We start from the raw sequence: 18,557 nt of genomic DNA, 5'->3' as shown, positions 1-18,557 counted from the left end.
CACTCATTTTATCATTCTTGCATCGAATCCAGATTAGCTTTCTCAAAGGATGAACATGTTATCATTCAAATTATACTTCTGTCCTATAATATAATATTTGATTTTTCCGACTCAAGATGCCTGCCACACTTTTCCACATTTCTCTATTGCTTATACCTGGTCACTAGTGTTAGTGACCTTTATCTTTGATTAATCCATTAATCCCATACCTTTTCCATGCTGCTGATGATTGACGTAGCAGTTTTCTGGGCAAGGGGAAACAATGGGTTGCTTGTCATTGCCTTCCCGGCAATGTAGTTGGGGCAGAATTTTGTAATTTGTTCAGGGTGCTGGTGACAATTATCTACTCCATGTGAAATACACTGTAGGATGTTTAACGGCCACCAGCAACAACCAGTGCTGGCAGATGCTTCCCCAGCTTAAGATACCGTATAACAGACTGCTTAAGTCATAGCTGCAATTCCCGACCTGCGAAAGAGCAGGGTAACAGAAAAAACCATAAAGTGTCAAGGCTTGGGGAGGAGCTAGGATACAGAAAATATAAATATATATATATATATATATATATATATATATATATATATATATATATATATATATATATATATATATATATATATATATGTATATATATGTACTGATGCTATTCTCCAACCTGAGACAAACGATGTAACATCACCGCCACAATGCACCCTATATCTGCGGCGTCCAGAAGAGCTCTCACAGCACTAATTACAAATATGTTGAATGTCATTTTGTGGCAGATGTTGTAACATGTGAATGAAAGGTACTGTTACTGACCGGTTTCACAACTTGTCAGGGCAACAAAGGGCATCCATTTATGATGGAAACCTTTCTACTCCAAAAGTGTGTGTGTGTGTGTGTGTGTGTGTGTGTGTGTGTGTGTGTGTGTGTGTGTGTGTGTGTGTGTGTGTGTGTGTGTGTGTGTGTGTGTGTGTGTGTGTGTGTGTGTGTGTGTATGTGTGTGTGTGTGTGTCCCCTTTTTATTGAAAGAATATCACAAGGAGTGTCATACACACTATTGTTATCAAAAGAAAATTCCAGTTACACCTGGGATGACACCAAGGACCAAAATAATACCAGAGCATCATCCACTTCTTGTTTCGTATGGTTGCATCATTTTCTGGAAGCATGGCTGTGCCACTGATGCAGTGTCCCTGTTATCAGTGAGCTGGTCCTCATTTTGCTGACCTTGGAAGGATGACAAGCTGAGTCAACCTAGCCTTTGGTGTCAGACTATGTCCAATGGGGATCGGGGGAGTGCTCATCACACTCCACATGTTTCGATTTACCCGCCGATCACATCTAGATCGGTGGCTCCATTTGATGTTTAACTGATGTTGACCATACAATCTTTGCCTGTTTGACAGTCACCAGGATGAGTCTTCTGTGTTGGAGGTGACGCAGTAGTGTTTTCGCTTTTGCAAAATAAAAAAACTCCATTTGACCTTGAGCCCCAGCACGTGACCGGAAATGAGACGTATCGAAATAAAAAAAAAAAACCGCACACTTGCCAAGGCTCGGGGTGTATTGTGCCTGATGAAGCCGGTTAATATATATATATATATATATATATATATATACATATATATATATATATGCATATACATATATATATATATATATATATATATATATATATATATATATATATATACATATATATGTACATATATAATAGCTTGGTGTTGGCGCAGGGGCTAGAGCAGTGGCTTGGGATCCAAAAGGTCCTGAGTTCAAGCCCCGTTGGGCCACTGAATTAATACACCACGGGGTTGACTCAGCCTGTCATCCTTCCGAGGTCGGCAAAATGAGTACCATTGTACTGGGCCGGTGTACACCCCGGTTAAAATAGGTGTACCCTATCCCTGTGTCAGAGACGACCAGAGTTGCGTCAGGAAGGGCATCCGGCGTAAAACATGTGCCAAATCACTATGCGGATCATATGGATGATCCGCTGTGGCGACCCCTAACGGGAGCAGCCGAAAGAAGAAGATGTATATGTGTAAATGTACATATATTTTAAACTTTACTGTCCACATGGTCACCCAGATGAACCAAAATTAATGGCACTCACATAGGATGCAGATGGATGGAAGACATTCCATTACCTTTTTTTTTCAGGTGTTTATTTGTGAAAGAGTATGCGAGAAAAAGATGGATGGGACAAGTAGTTTGGAACAGTCCAAGTGAGACAAAACGATACAGAGAAATGGGGACACACAAACTTATGTAGAATGATGAATATATATATATATATATATATATATATATATATATATATATATATATATATATATATATATATATATCCTGACCCACACTTGGTGCCACAGATCGCACTTTCACAAACAATAGAATTCCAGGTGAGGACTTCCCTTTGCGATACGTGGAATGTAGAGCGATGATGTAGCCGATTATTGAAGCAGATGCATGACGACAAGAGGCAGCGATGATTGGAGTCCAAGAATGAGGAAAGTCAGTGATGAGTAGCACCAAAGAACAAGGAAAAACAGAGAGCAGAGAGGAAACAAGATGAAAAGGGACACAATATGAAGAATATAGCAGAAAAGCTGAAGATCTACAATGGTTTGAGGTACACTTTGTAACATTGAAAGAAACTGGCTCAGTCCAACACAAGAAAAGGCAAGGAAAACCCAGAAGAATCTCCCCAAGTCAAGATGAGCACTTTGAAGTTGCTCGGCTTACGTGATGGAAGAAAATATAGTGGGCAAATGACAAATGAAATGAGAGCAGGCCTGAACATTACCATCTCGTTCAGCCCTGTGCGCAGAAGGCTGATTGCAGCAGGTCTCCATGACGAAGTTGCAACAAAGAAACCACTGCTGAGACCACAGAATGAGGTGAAAAGACGTATTTACAAAGCAACACCAAGACTAGGGAACTTAACTATGGAATCGGATATTCTAGTCTGATGAATCTAAGTTTGAACTTTTTTGATCTGAGTCACCAGGTTGTACACCGAAGATATGGATTACGTTATGACATGCAATGTTTGCAGCATATTGTTAAACAAGAAGGAGGCTCTGTGACTGTCTGGGGTTGTATCTCAGCTTTTGGTGAAGGAAAACCTGTTAAAATCATTGTGATGCTGAAAAGAGAAGTACAAGCAGGTGCTACAGCACAATGCAGTTCATAGTAAAATTCAATTTTTCATTTGGAAAAGGATTCGTCTTCTGATGAGAGAATTACCCAAAACACTTCCATTGGAGTAAACCAGTGCTTGAAGGGCAAGGTTACAGCTGGTGTGCTCCAAGTGTTAGAATCGCCACCCCAGAGTACGGACGGACATGAGCCCCATTGAGGCCATACGAGATTACCTGCAAATAGAGTAGAAAAAAAGAGAATCAAACTCGCATTACAGAAATGTGAAATGTACTCCTGGATATTTGTCTCAATATGTCTGCAGGAGTGCTTCAGTTGTATACAGCAAACATGGGTAAAATAATGATGGCACTCAATAAAGGAAAGGGTGGACACAAAATATTGAATGATACTTTAAAATGACTGTGTTTTGTTATTTACTTAAGCAGTTTGTTTCACCTGCATTTATAAAGGCTGTTAGTTTACAATAATAAACACTTGACTGTTGTCGGTGATCATTTAAGCCTGCTGTTGGCTGAATGGTTCAGGTGCTTGGCTGAAGATCCAAGGGTCTTGAGTTCAAGCCCCTGTCGGGCCGTTGAATTGACACCAAGTCGGGCTGACTCAGTCTGTCATCCTTCTGAGGTCAGCCAAATGAGTACCAGCTTGCTGGTAGTGGGGCATTGCATCAGCGGCACAGTTGTGCCACCAGAAAATTATGCAGCCAGCAGCCACAAGTTGCATCTGATTAAAGTGATCGTTTGATGAATATACCCTGAAGTATGAATATCATTGGAATAACCCAAAGTTTTGCACAGTACTTTGTGTATATTTGTTATAATACACATTTTATATGAAATGTGTTTATTTATTTGAAGCTTTTAGATGTTTGTCTTCATTGATCTTATTTTGGGTGTTTTTCTTTCAGATTATCAAGAATAAAGCAAAACTGTTGAGTGATCAATTTTGGTGAGCATGACAATAAAAGTGGTGATTTCAGGAATTGGTGCATGCAGCTATATTTTATACAAGGAGACATCAGTGTACTTTTACATTAATTACAAAGGCCCGAAGAGGCAAAAGATGATGATGAAAAAAACTTTTGAAATGAACTAAAATGCATTGAATAATTAATCTTCAAAATTTGTATCCACATGTTTTGCACATTAAAGCTGTCCTTTCTGCTGGACGAATAGGTCGTATGCACGTCTAATGATGGCACGACTATTGGAAACAGAGGACCCTTTTTGCAATCATCACCAGGGTTATCAGCATGCCTGTCTTGTTTTTGAACAATCTAGTCTCTCTCTCTCTCTCTTGTGGGCACGAAATCTGCATTCCCATGGAGCGCTGCTTATTGATTTGTCAGTTTTGCAATTTCTGAAAATGCATTGTTTTCTGCCATGATAGTCCTGCAGGTGCCTGAAAATTGTTATTATTTATTATTTTTGGGTATACATCATCGAGGCTCATCTCATATAAGAGCTTATAGACAACATATAACAAAGGGAGCAGGAGACGACGGGGGGGGGTGGGAGAGGGAAGCACAAAACATAAGGGAACAGAGACATGAGGAGATCAGTGGAAGGGAGAGGGTTGGGGCAGGGAACACAGGGTAAACAAGATGGACACTTCAGGGACTTTCAGGAAGGAAAGTGGGGAAATTGAAGAAGGTGGGTTTGGGGTGGATTAATGGGGGGCCAAAGATCATGGTTTTGGATGGGGGAAGATATGAGATGGTGGTGAACAGCTGTGTTGAAGACCCTGAGGGAAGAGTGAGATTGAAGAGTGTGTGGGAGTTTGTTCCAGAGGTGGGAAAAAGGAGGAATGAAATAGTGAAGGTGAGCAATAATTTTTGATTTTGGCAGTTTTACCAGAAGAGGGTTGCGAGTGCACCTTGAGTGCCTTGCGGAAATATGGGGAGGGACAGATCACAGACAGAGCGGGGGTTGGGGGGGGAGGGGGACAAGGCCAAAGAGGAGACTGTAGAAGAAAGAGAGACCATTGACCTGCCTGCGGTGGGAGAGTGAGAGACCCAACGACTAAGTTTCATCGTGAGAGATACCAATGATCCCAAAAGCCTTGGTTTCCACAGGTTTCTGTGCTCAGTGAGAGGCGGGAGCACCAGCCCAGAGGAGAGAGCAGTACTCTATCAGGCTGCGCATGAAAGCTTTGTAAGTGGTTAGGTGTTCAGGTGTACCAAGGAAGGACTTTGCACGGCGGAGGATGCCCGGTTGGCGACTGGATTTGGAGGCCAGCTTGGAAATGTGACTTTCCCAGGAAAGATCATGGCAGATCGTGAGAACCAAAAGCTTGGATAAAAGGACTTCTTCAAGAGGATTGTTGAAAATTAGATGGGAGGGGGGGGGGTTCGGGTTTCCAGACGGTCCTTTTGGAGAGGCATAGTGAGAGTGTTTAACCCCAATACAAGTGTTGGTGTCAAGTATGACACTTGCACCATCTGAATTCAGGCATTCAGTTTTCCTGAGGTCAATGTAGTTGGCATGTCACACTTCGAGTTTCTTGTCGATGGCCGGTCTTTATAATCTCCTTTTGCAAAGTGTTCTTCCAATAACCCAATAGAGGTTAAGCTCCGCACACCTGAAGAAAAATGCTCCTTTTTTTCTCCTTTATTTTTTATGTTTACTTATTTATTTTGTCCCCCCCCCCCCCCACCTGTTCATAGAAATTCATTACAAAAGCCATTCTCTCTCATTCTTCCCTCCAGGGCTTTGTGCAGGCGGTCTCATGTCATCTTCAATCCTTATAATCTTCTACGTTCCATCTTCTTAAGGCCCAAGTCACATTTGCCACGGCGGCCGTGGGGTCTAAAAAATCTATGGCCACTAGCAATTATATGGCGGCCGCAGTATTTCCACGGTCACACAATGTAGCAGTCACATATGTTTTTATTTTTTGGGGAGATGCACGGGGTATTTACAAATTTTGGAGACCGAAAACGTGGGGGTGCCGTACGGTCTTTGATTTGATGTCGCACGGTGACCTTAGGGCGTTCCTGCGGCGGCCATAGAATTTTCAAGGCAGACGCAAGGTGCCTGCAAGGCGACCGCAGGGGGGCCCTAAGGCGAACGTGCGGCCAGACGGATGGTAACGAGTGGGTTCTTTTTTTTTTTTTTTTCTTTTTTTTTTACCAGTTATTTTGTTTCGGCTTGTCGAATTGCTACGGCGAACGTAGAAATGAAAAAAGTTATAGCTCCGCGTTATAATTCCACGGCAACCCTACGGCCTGTAAAATATAGCCATACGGCATAGGGCCACCCTGAGGCCACCTCAGAAACTCTGCGGCCGCCGCACATTTCTGTCAATTCAGAGGGTGTACAGCCGCCGTAGCCTCGCCGTAGAGCAAATGTGACTTAGGCCTAAACACGCATATGGAAATAACAACTGACACACCCACACCACACTGCACACACCTCTTCTTATTCCTGGCTTACAATTTATTGTATAACTAGCAAATACAACCGTTGCTTCGCTGACGGGTCAATAAAGTGAGGGGGGGGGGGAAAGAAAGAGAGAAAGAGAGATATGTGTGGTGTGGAGAGTTTTTTTTTTACAAGAAAAGGATACCTCACCAAACGTTGCTATTCACTGCAGGAGGGAGGGTTGCATGACTGACGCACACACACACACACACACACACACACTTTGAGACCTGGCAGGTCTCTAGTTCACCTCCTGAAACCCACCCACATGTGGAGATGGCAGGCAACAGCAGCAACTTGCATGTACACACATACACACATTTCCATTATGGTAATACAGTTTATATGCGTACACATGCAATAAATACATAAAAACGACAACAAACACAATGATTTACCTTAAAACAGAGTTCTTTGAGAGAGGAATTCAAGTGGGAAATTAGCAAAATTCAATTGAAAAATATATCAAGGCACAGAATAGAAAAAAGTCAGTTTATGCTCTATGCCTTCACAGCTAGATCAAGGCAAACGCGTGGTCGGTTGGACCTTATTGTTTTTACGTATGTATCGATGTCAAAGTGAGGGGTGGATTATATTTGATCACACAAAAGGTTAAAAAAGCAATGTCCTGTAAAAATAAAATTGCACATGTTTCAGTGGATGAGATGCCTCCCAAAACACAAACCGCATGGCACCGCAGGGCCCAACACCGGCGGAAATGTATGTGTCTAATTAATGTTCCCTTGACAGCACGGATACTTTTACCGAAACAAACCACCAAACAGCTGGGAGAGCACTCGCCAAGTGGCTTAAGCACTCAAGCAAGCACTCTAACAAAACGGTTGTTTTAACGGCTCGTTTGGCACGCGATTAGCCACACATTAACCATACACCTCCCAGAGACACCCAAAATATCAAGCCATGAACGCTGACGTCTCCAGATGTTGATAGGCATTGTGATGTACTCAGTGATTCATAGCTATGATGAACAGGCATTCAATAATATGAACGAGGAAAGTGAAAACAACAACTTTATTTATCATTAAGAAATCACTGTGCCCTGGCAGATTCAGACCCCAGCGAGGTTACCCAGGAAATACCTTAACACCACAGACAGTGAGGTGACCGAGGATCGCCTTATGAAGGATATAATTAAATAAGGCTGTTAATTAATTATCTTCAAAAGGGGTGTTTTAATTAACCCAAACACCCAATTTTAACTCTTGCACATTTTTTTTTTCGTGTATGTTGTCGAGGCTCGTATGAGAGCGAACACACAACACAACCACACACAGTAAGGGGGGCATGAGACAAGAAAGGTGGGAGTGGGAAGGACAGTGGAGAGTCAGAGAGATCATTGACAAAAAAACAGAAAAAGAACTCCAAGGAAGTGGAGAAAACTCCACTTCCTTGGAGTTTTTCTTAGTATACATGCAAAGTTTCAGGCTGCTTGGTTTTATTGCTTTGGAGTTATGGAGGACACCACACACACACACACACACACACACACACACACACACACACACACACACACACACACACACACACACACACACACACACACACACACACACACACACCGTTTTATTCGTACAGATTACAAGGAATTGGAATGTCTCACTTCCTTTGACATAGCCTATACGTAATGCTGATGGTGCATCATGCTAGTTTGTCGAAGGATTAGCAACATACTTGTATCACTTTAAGATAACTAGTTAATTAGACACTTGTCTTGTCATTATACAATATTTTCCAGTGATTCAGATATAGACGTGGGTCTGATTGGATGGGAGGATTGCTGCGGGCGATTTATTAAGTGACCAATGACTCGCTGTGGAACTGAAATCAAGACTGCTAAAGAGAATGAGTGTCATTGATGAGTGCACCAAGTGGATTAAAAAATGGTTGCAAAGAAATGTAAACAAATTTCCCTTGTCGTCCAGAATTTGTTTGGAGCCAATAAATACGTGTAAAAGTGAATGTGCTTGTATCTAACGCAATTCCTTCGATTAACATAGTTCTGTATTTGGGATTAGCACACGAGATTGGAAATGTAATTTAATTTTTCTCTTTGTTTTCCTATTTTATAAATCGGCAGCCCTTCTTGGATGGCGAGAGAAATGTGGGTAAGTTTTATGCACTATATATATATATATAAAGAAGTCCGTGGAATCTTTTGTCGAACAACACTTTTTACAAGTACATATGCAATTGGTGAAGCAAATCACCTGGAACGTGTAATTGACTTGTATATAAATAAATATTCTCAGGGGAGGTATACACATTCTCTTCTCGGCTCACCTGAATAGTGCAATCCTGGTGTTTCTCATGCAAAGAAAGGCATCAATGTGTTCTGTCGCTCCAACGGGCATTAAACCCGGTGTCCCATCTCTTATTAGTTGGTGGACGATCAAGATCTCACGGTATCTTTCGTGGAGGAGGGCAAGTTATCGCCGGCGCCCTGAACAAATTACGAACTCTTCTCACCTTCAGTCGAATGTCAGGACAGTCCGTGTTGTTCGCAAAAGACTGGTGGAAATGTTCTCCAGCTGACAACATAAGAATGTGGGAATAATTGGGGCCGTTAAAGAAGTGGTAGCAAGAGTAGACATAGTTGATCTCATCAGCCTGATCGAAACATTACTGCAAACGACATATGGGAAGTTGAGAGATTACATTTTCGCAATCGTGTTGTGTAGCAGTCTTATGATGTTGACCAAACTTTTGAAATGTGACCTGCAGGTTTGCGATGAAGGATCTGAATCGCATGACACGGCAGAACAGTAAGCAGACGGCAATGAAAGATGCATCAATTTCATCGGCTTAGCAGTAGTAGTATCCCCAATATTGAATATCTGATTGTCACACGATTATGATGTCTGTAGTTTGTGTTTAGTAAACGGGTCTCCCTATTCCTCATGAAAGGCAGGATTTTATACTTCTTTCTTGGTTGGGTTTGTCATTGCGATAACGATAAACTTACCATTTACTCTTTTTTTATTAACAGAGATGATGATAAAGATGCTGCCAATGCAGAGGTAAGAAGTGTGTTATTGTGTGTATTACCCATCCTGTGCCTTGTTTGTTCTCTGCTGCAATGTGTCATTCGGTTTTACTGTATGTTCAGGATTTGCAATTTTATTCTGCTTGGACCTTTTTGCACGGCAAGATGACCGTTATGAATGCTGCTGCAAAACCCATACCTTGCTTGCTTGATTTATTATGTCGAGGGTGGAGTCATCAGTAAACAGGTTAAGGGGGGTTTTTCAGAGTCAAAGAGATTATTAATGAAGATCTGGAATAGGACTTGGCACAGAACACTGCCTTGGGGCACTCCAGCCTCGACAGGAAGATGAGATAAAAGGATTCCATTGAGTGCCACATGTGAGCTACGAGAGTAGAGGAAGTTGGTAAGGCCTCAGTCACATTTGCTCTACTGCGAGGATAAGGCAGCCGTACGCCCTCTGAATTGACAGAAACGTGCGGCGGCCGCAGAGAAACTGAGGTGGCCTCAGGGTGGCCCAGTGCCGTTTGGCTATATTTTACAGGTCGTAGGGGTCGCCGTGGAATGAAATCGCGGAGTTATAACTTTTTTTCATTTCTACGTTCGCCGTAGCAATTGGACAAGCCAAGCTATGATGTAGATGTGTTCCACGTCGACCGTACGTAGGGCATACGGTGGGCTTGCGTTTTCTGTGCGGCTGCCGTAAGCTCTTCTCAATGAAAAATGAATTTTCCCAACCCCCAAAAAATTACGGCGACCGCACTATTTCCACGGTCGCCGTACGGTGGCCTTGCGGTCTGTGTGACTACCTGTGGGCAACACAAGGTCGACGCACGGTTCCCTAACGCCCGCCGTGCACCTCCGTACGGACTCCGTGGCAGTCTGCGTCGACCGTGCGTCCACTGTGTGCTACCGCGAGAGATCGGAGTGTCGGTGTTTGCCTATACCGTGGTGCCCCCAGAATCCGAATTTAATTCGTTCCAGGAGGCTGTTCGGATTGCAAAAAGTTCGGATTCAAAAAATATTTTCCCAATAAGAAATAATGGAGTGAATTAATCTGTTCGTGGACCCAAAGAAAACCCACTTTCAAGACACTTAATTCCTCAAGACACTCAAGACACTCAAGACACTTAACTTTAAACTGAAATTCCCCATGTTTAAGGTAAAATAGGATGAGTAAATGACCTTCGGTGGCAGTGTATTGTATGTAAACTGGTACAATCACCACATCCAAAGGTCCACACAGGCTCGTGCTCCGGCCTGGGTTCCGATCGCTCGCGCACTCTGCAAGTGCGCTGCCCCCTGGGCAACTCATCAAACATGATGCCCCCAGAACCACAATCACTTTCATCAAACGCATCGGGCTGACGTAATCATGGATATTAAAAATTACAACCGGTTTTGCTGTGAAATTCAATCCTTGCCTGACAGTCCGTCACACCACGTGATCGGATTGCTTTTTTGTTAATAATTAAAACACAAGATGATTAAAAAAAAAAAAATGAAGGTGAGAACACGAGGTAAGGCCTAAGTCACATTTGGCTCGGCGCCCGGAGGGTCTACAAAATGTACGGGCACTAGCAATTGTAAAGCGGCCGCAGTATTTCCATGGTCACACAATGTAGCAGTCACACATGTTTTTATTTTTCGGGTAGCCGCACGGCGTATTTAGAAATCGTGGAGACCGAAAATGTGGGGGTGCTGTAATTTTTTGGGGGTTGGGAAAATTCATTTTTCATTGAGAAGAGCTTACGGCAGCCGCACGGAAAACGCAAGCCCACCGTACGCCCTATGTACGGTCGACGTGGAACACATCTACGTCATAGCTTGGCTTGTCTAATTGCTACGGCGAGCGTAGAAATGAAAAAAGTTATAACTCCGCAGTTATAATTCCACGGTGACCTTACGGCCTGTAAAATATAGCCAAATGGCGTAGGGCCACCCTAAGGCCACCTCAGTTTTTCTGCGGCTGTCGCACGTTTCTGTCAATTCAGAGGGCGTACGGCCGCGGTATCCTCGCCATAGAGCAAATGTCACTGAGTACTTCCACCGACGAACTGAATGAACAAAGCGCGAAGATGCGGGTCGAACAGGTGAGGGAGACACGTGAACAAACATGAACCCCACGTTGTGTTCGGTTTTTTTAAAATGTATTGGGTTTTTTGGGCCAAACTTTCTCGAAAAAATTGTTCGGATTCCAATTTGTTCAAACTTCTTGGCCGTTCGGATTCTGGGGGACCACGGTATATTCAGTTATATATACTGGTATATTTTTATTTCAGTAAAAAAAAGGACTGGTATATATACCCACTCGTTACCGTTCGTCTGGCCGCACGTTCGCCTTCGGCCCCCCTGCGGTCGCCTTGCGGGCACCTTGAGGTCTCCTTGCGTCTGCCTTGAAAATTATATTGCCGCCGCAGGGACACCCTAAGGTCACCGTGCGACATCAAATCAAAGATCGTACAGCACCCCCCACGTTTTTGGTCTCCACAATTTCTAAATACACCGTGCGGCTACCTGAAAATAAAAACATGTGACTGCTACATTGTGTGACCGTGGAAATACTGCGGCCGCCGTAGAATTGCTAGTGGCCGCCGTGGCAAATGTGACCGAGGCCTAAGCCATGTGTCGAGTTGGCCTTGGATGGCTATCGGCAGAGTTAGGCAGGATGCCAGACTGCATCAAAAACACGAGATATGTCCAGAGAAACGGCCCTGATCTCATGTCTGACATTGAGAGCTTCCATCCATTGTTAGGTAATTTGATGCAGCATGTCCAAGGTGGAGTGGTGACCTGGGTTGAAACCAAATTGGTGATCTGAGATGAAGTTGGTGGAGAAAAGGAAAGATTTCATATCAACTACGATGTGAGATTCCATGACCGAGCTGATGATAAGGAAGTAAGCTGTTTGGTCTGTAGTTGAGGGGATCAGTTTTTTTTTTATGTCGGGCAGTGATGTTGGTGGATTTCCAAGCAGATGGAAGATGACCTAGCGCAAATGACAGAGTGAAAAGAGCAGAGAGAGGATGTGCAAGAGCAGCAGAGCATGTTTTTAGGACACGTAAGCTGATGCCGTCCGGTCCAGTAGCAGAGTCAGAGTCGAGGGTTGAAAGAACATTCACCTTCTCAGATGCAAAATACACAGGGTCCAGGAGCAGTGGGGTGGACACAGAGTGTGAGGGGCTGGGGACACAATATTTGGAAGCAAACATACAATTGAGGCATTCGGCCTTCTCACGAGCAGAGTCGGCCGTGGTGCCATTTGAAGAGATGGAAGGTTAGCATACACCAGAGACAGATTTAACAAGGTGCCACCAGGTTTTAGAGGAGGGAGACAAGTTTGAAAGTTTTCTTGAGGTTGGACAGATGCTTTCTGGGTCTCCTGAGAGTGGACACGCACTTGTTGCAGACATTTTGGAATGCACTGAGATTGCCTACGGTCAGATTTGCCTTCCAGGAAGAGAAGGGAGTTGTTTCAAAGTAATGCCTCACCACAGGATTCACCTACCATGGGTGGAAAGAAGGGTAGGATAATTGAAGACGAGATGGGATGAATCTGTGCATTGAGACATTTAATTGTCACTAAAGAAGAGGTATTGCACTCGAGGAAGGGCAGTTTGTTTTTCTCGTCACCACTATCCGCCATGATTACCATGAAGCAGCTGATAGGGATTCAGTTCTCGCCCCAATGAATATCTGTCATGGTGCCTTTCATTGGATTTCAGATTGCAGGTTTGAGAACAAGCACACCAAAGTTTGTAACAATAGGTTTGGTATCCTTGTTCCCCAACCTGAGATGAAATTGGTGAGAAAAACGAACTCTTCAACCTCAAATGAAAAACGAGTTCAGTGGAAAAGTTAGGCATTTGCATCGATAAACTTTGATAAAGACTGAACTATGTCCAGACTGTTCTGATTTACCTCCTCTTCCCTATGATAATAATTTTATTATTTTTGCACAAAGATAAAAAGCAAAGGTGGGATTTTGATGGTTTGTGTTTTGTTGTACAAAGGCTTTTTGTAGGTTTATGAATGCGATTTTCATGATGCGTTTCATTTCGCCATGTTGCATTATAATTATTCTCCTCTTCCCTTTATAAAGGGTGAGGTCCAACAGTGCGAAGCTTCTGCCCTGCCTCGACCACAATACTTCTCCCTGTCCTCAGCCATCTCCCTCCACTTTCCAATCTTATTGATATCCCTCCTCGCACATTGATACAACCCACTTTATTGATATCCCTCCTCAGACAATCTTCGCATCTCAACCTCGGTCTACACCTTTTCCTCCTACCTTGCTCCTTCAACCTATCTGCTCTTTGCTATTCCGTCTTCCCCCATCCACACCAAGTGGCCAGCCCACTCCATCTGGCTTTTTACCAACCTCCCCCACAAAGCTCATCTGCACACCAATCTCCTTCCTTAGTTCATCTATCCTCCTAACCACCCTCTTCACTCCCACAATCCTCCCGACCCAATTGCTCTCACAGACCTGCAACCTCTGTTGTGTCTCTATCAGTGCACCGTTTTGAGACCATAAAGGTAGCCTGGTGTCACATAAGTCACCATAAATTTCCATGCTATCTTTCTGTCTGCCATTACTCTCTCTCTCCACCCTCCTTCATGCATTCACAGCCACCTGAATCCTCTTCCTCACCTCTGCCTCCGACTTAGCATCCACGGTCACTGTCCCCCTCCCCCCCCCCCGCCCCGATACTCAAACCTAATTCCCTGTCTGATCGTCTTTCCCTCAAACTTGGTATTCATTTATTTTCTCTGCTGCCCGACGTACATCACCTCAGTCTTCTCCATACTCATCGTCAGCCCGTGTTTCTTAAATGCATCCTTCCACTCCTTAGTACTTCCTGCTTCTCCTGACCACTGTCCACCACAACAGCCAGATCATCCACATTCAGCATCCTCCACAGAATAGCTTTCATATTTACCATCACTATTATAAACATGAGTGGGCTGAGAGAGCTTCTCTGCCTCAGACTGGTGCTCACTCTGAACTCCTCCGACACCCCAAGACCAACCAAAACTCTTCCTTTCATTCCCTCGTACATACCTTCGACCAAGCTAAGTTCTGCTTCCGGCACTCCCATCTTTCTCAGTGTCGCCATCACCAACTCTCTTTGGACTGTTATAAGCCTTCTCCAGTTCCACAAATCCCAATGCCATTTCATCTTGCACCTCCAACCTCTTCTCCACCAGCTATCTCAGTGTGAACATCCAATCCATCATCCCTTACGATTTGTAAACCACTGTTGTTCTTTTGCCGATCCCCATCTCCACACTCTTCCTTATCTGTCTGTCCAGAATCCTCTCCAATACCTTCATGACATGATTTAGTAGCACAATGCCTCTATACCTCCGCAGATCTTGGAACATTGCCCTTCTTCTTCCATATCAGCACAATTAGCTCTCCAGTCCTCTGAAATCGAACACACATACATACATACATACATACATACATACATACATACATACATACATACATACATACATACGTACGTACATTCATCAGCCTCTTCGTCCAACTGACTCCAACTTCTCTTCCAGCAACTATCATCTCTGTACGTACTTCCTCCTCCTGCGTGATCTCCACTACCTCCACTTTCCCCTCCACATAACACGGAAGCCCCAGGTCACTTTTGCTTCCTCTCTGGTGCATTGAGTGTCGACGCTTTAAAAAAAAAATTCTCCAGATGGTGTAAGAACACTGAACAACAAAAAATTTTTACTGGAGATGTGTAAAGTGATTTAGACTAATTTGGGTACGCTGATTTAAAAAATCACAACCGTTTTGCTGTATCACGTCAGGATTTTCAGTAACAGAAATATTCCCATTGCCTAGAAGTCAGGATTTCAATGAAATTTACAAAAATTCATTTATTCATTTATTTCATCATGAATGCTTCAAAATTATAGAAATTACAGAAAAACTCCACTAGAATGTAATTAAAAATGCTTTAGGCATTTGGCTTTGCGTTTGTGCTGCTCTGTGTCAGTTTCACGATGCAGGAACCATCAGAAATCGCCCATCATGTTCGGGTTGTGCCGCCCTTGGTAACGCGTCTCCATGAGTGAAATCTCTTGGTGGAATCGCTCGCCGTGCTCGTCCGAGACTGCTCCCAAGTTGTCAGGGAAGAAGTTCAGGTGCTGGTGTAGGAAATGGATTTTCAGGGACATCCTGGAGCCAAGTTTCCTGAAGGACTCCAGCAGCTGCTGCACTATTTCTTCATAGTTGTCCGCGCGCTCGTTCCCCAAGAAGTTGTCCGTCACAGCTTTGAAGCTCCTCCACGCTGCCAGCTCTTTGGGGTTTAGAGTTGTCGGAAAAGTTTCGTCCTTCATAATCTGTCGGATTTGCGGTCCAACAAAGACACCAGCCTTGATCTTGGCCTCCGACAAGGTGTTGCCAAACTTTTCCTTGAGGTATAAAAACCCACGCCCATTCAGATCCATTGCCCGTACAAAACTTTTCATCAAGCCGAGCTTTATGTGGAGTGGTGGAAGGAAAACCTTGGCTGGGTCGACAAGGGCGACATGCTTCACGTTGTGTCGACCAGGTACATGCTCTTTTCGCTCTTCCCAATCTTTCTTCGTCCAGTGATTCTTGTCGTCTCTGCTATCCCAGAGACAAAGGAAGCACATGTATTTCGTGTAGCCTGACTGCAGCCCTAACAACAGCGCCACCACTTTCAAGTCTCCGCAGATGTGCCAGTTGAAGTCATTGTACTTGATGGAATCAAGCAGCTGCCGCATAGTCTCATAGGTCTCTGTCATGCCGAACGCGTGAGCCAGTGGGACTGATGGTTTCTCGTTGCCATTGTGGAGCAAAACAGCCTTCAAGCTGTTCTTCCCCGAGTCGATGAAGAGGCGCCAGTCTGCAGGATCGTGATCACACCCAAGTTCTTTCAACAGACCGTTGATGTCACTGCAGAATGTCATCGTGTCTTCCATCTCAAAGATCTCAGCCATGTCTCTGTGACGTGCTCTGAACAAGGATATCTTGGTGTTAGGTTCAAGTAGATTCCACTGCTGCAGCCTTGATCCAAGCAGCTCTGCCTTCGCCTTTGACAGCGAGAGATCTCTTACAAGATCATTTAAGTCTCCCTGGTTCAGAAGGTGTGATTCTTGAGTGTCGGGTTCAAAAGGTTCATCATCACCATCCTCTTCACCACTGCTTACAGCTATGTTCTGATCAGCTGGAGGTGTTGGAACGGGGTTCTCGTCATCATGAGGCACAGGTTTACGAGCAGAGACGCAGTCAGCGTACTTGATGTGACCTTTATTCTTCTTGTTGAAGCCGGCGATGCCTGTGCAGCAGAAATAACAATCATCATGATGATTCTGCGGCTCACGCCATATCATGGGCACCGCAAATGGCATGCTCGCGCGCTTGCCCACCAACCACTGAGTCAAGGTTGTGTGACAGCTTGTGCAGCAGATGTGTGGTGCCCAGCTCTGTTCTTGGTCCCCCACCTTACACCCGAAGTAGTGAAAGTAGGCGGCCTTCATTTTCACTGCTGTAGATGTACTTCGCTGTTGATCTTTTTTGGTATACCGACCACAGACATAACAGAAGTTGTCAGGATGATTGGTACAGGAACGCCTACTCATCTTTATCTGAAAGAAAGAAATATAACACATGTTAACAACAATTGTACGAAATAGACATGTTAAAGACATATGTAAATTTCATTGAAATCCTGACTTCTAGGCAATGGGAATATTTCTGTTCCTGAAAATCCTGACGTGATACAGCAAAACGGTTATGATTTTTGAAATCAGCGTACCCAAATTAGTCTTAATCACTTTACACATCTCCAGTAAAAAAAAAATTTTGAAATGTGTTTTTCAGTGGAATCGGTGTTCTGGATGCATCATTGTACATTATAATCTATGGTATCTGGAGCATGGAGAGTGCACGATCGTTTCTGTATGCTACAACCCCGTTGCATACAATTTTGTCTTGAATTTATTGTGTGACCTGATTCAAGGGCAGTTTGACTTGACATATTGCACTTCAGCTAAATGTAGAAAAATTCATTGCAGACTAATCGCACAGCTTGCAAATGATGAAACTTTAAGTTTGAATGGAATGAAATTTAAGTTCTGAGATTAGCTGCATTTAGTTCCAAATTGACAAACAAGCTGTACTGGTGCTTGGAGATTGTTAAAAGTGTTATTGTGCTTGACCAACTGCACTCTTGGCTGAGAGTGAAAGTCACCACAGCCACAAACCATGCATTCTTTGTTGGATGACACTCGGGCTCAGAGTTTGGAGCGAGCGTGGGAAAATCTAAGCCTAATGTGAAGTCTGATGCAGACTGCAGAGTTGGGTTGACCCTGGTATGCCTCTTTCAGAGACAGCTGTTGACGAAAGACTGTTTGCCAAGGTTTTGCGATGCGGTTGTATGAAAGGCACTTCTTGTCAATTGCCTGGCTGGCTTTGTTTTGTTCATGTGTTCTCAGCCTCTTCCTCTTGCCAAGTTCCCTTTAGCCTGTCAGTCTGTCTTGTAACATTCATTCCACTTTGTTGTAACTCCTCAACTTTCTGATTTCACAATGCTAGTAAGGTAAAGAGTGCAAGCTTCCATCGGATTCACAAAAGTGACTTCCGATGTTGGATCACGATTTAACACCGTATTTCCCATCCCTCATATTTTCTGTTGCAGCTGTTGTTCCACACATTCACTCTGATTGCGTTTGCCGCCATGGCCATTTTAATAATGCGCCTCAAGCTCTTCCTCACACCTCACATGTGCCTAATGGCATCTCTGGTTTGCTTTCGCCAGGTAGGGAAACTCAATTTGATTTGTAAGATTGTTTGGTCCCTCGACTAATTCATGGAGCAGGTACTTACAAGTTAGAATTAATAAAGATGTCAACTTTTCATACAGTTTAACCCACCCTAACCCTTACAAAAATCCTGCATTAGATCCGATGAGATTCTCATCATATTTCTCTGAGCTTGTGTACAG

At 43.8% G+C, this 18,557-nt stretch overlaps 1 protein-coding gene across 5 annotated transcripts in view; it reads left to right on the top strand.

Moving 5' to 3' along the window:
- Positions 1–18,557, top strand: part of DPY19L1 (dpy-19 like C-mannosyltransferase 1) — a 69,516-nt gene that overhangs the window by 37,541 nt on the left and 13,418 nt on the right. For all 5 annotated transcript variants that reach the window (XM_085892545.1, XM_085892547.1, XM_085892544.1 and 2 more), the window contains 5 exons: positions 4,055–4,095; positions 8,668–8,695; positions 9,312–9,352; positions 9,577–9,607; positions 18,252–18,371. In XM_085892545.1, coding sequence (XP_085748671.1) covers positions 4,055–4,095; positions 8,668–8,695; positions 9,312–9,352; positions 9,577–9,607; positions 18,252–18,371 — 261 coding nt within the window. The remainder of the gene's footprint in view (positions 1–4,054; positions 4,096–8,667; positions 8,696–9,311; positions 9,353–9,576; positions 9,608–18,251; positions 18,372–18,557) is intronic.

This window comes from Eptatretus burgeri, chromosome 8 (genome assembly GCF_056783735.1).
Source record: "Eptatretus burgeri isolate ZD-2024b chromosome 8, Ebu_testis_v1, whole genome shotgun sequence".
NCBI lineage: Eukaryota > Metazoa > Chordata > Myxini > Myxiniformes > Myxinidae > Eptatretus > Eptatretus burgeri.
The sequence above is the reverse complement of the archived record's forward strand: the minus strand, read 5'-3'. Positions and strand labels throughout refer to the sequence as shown.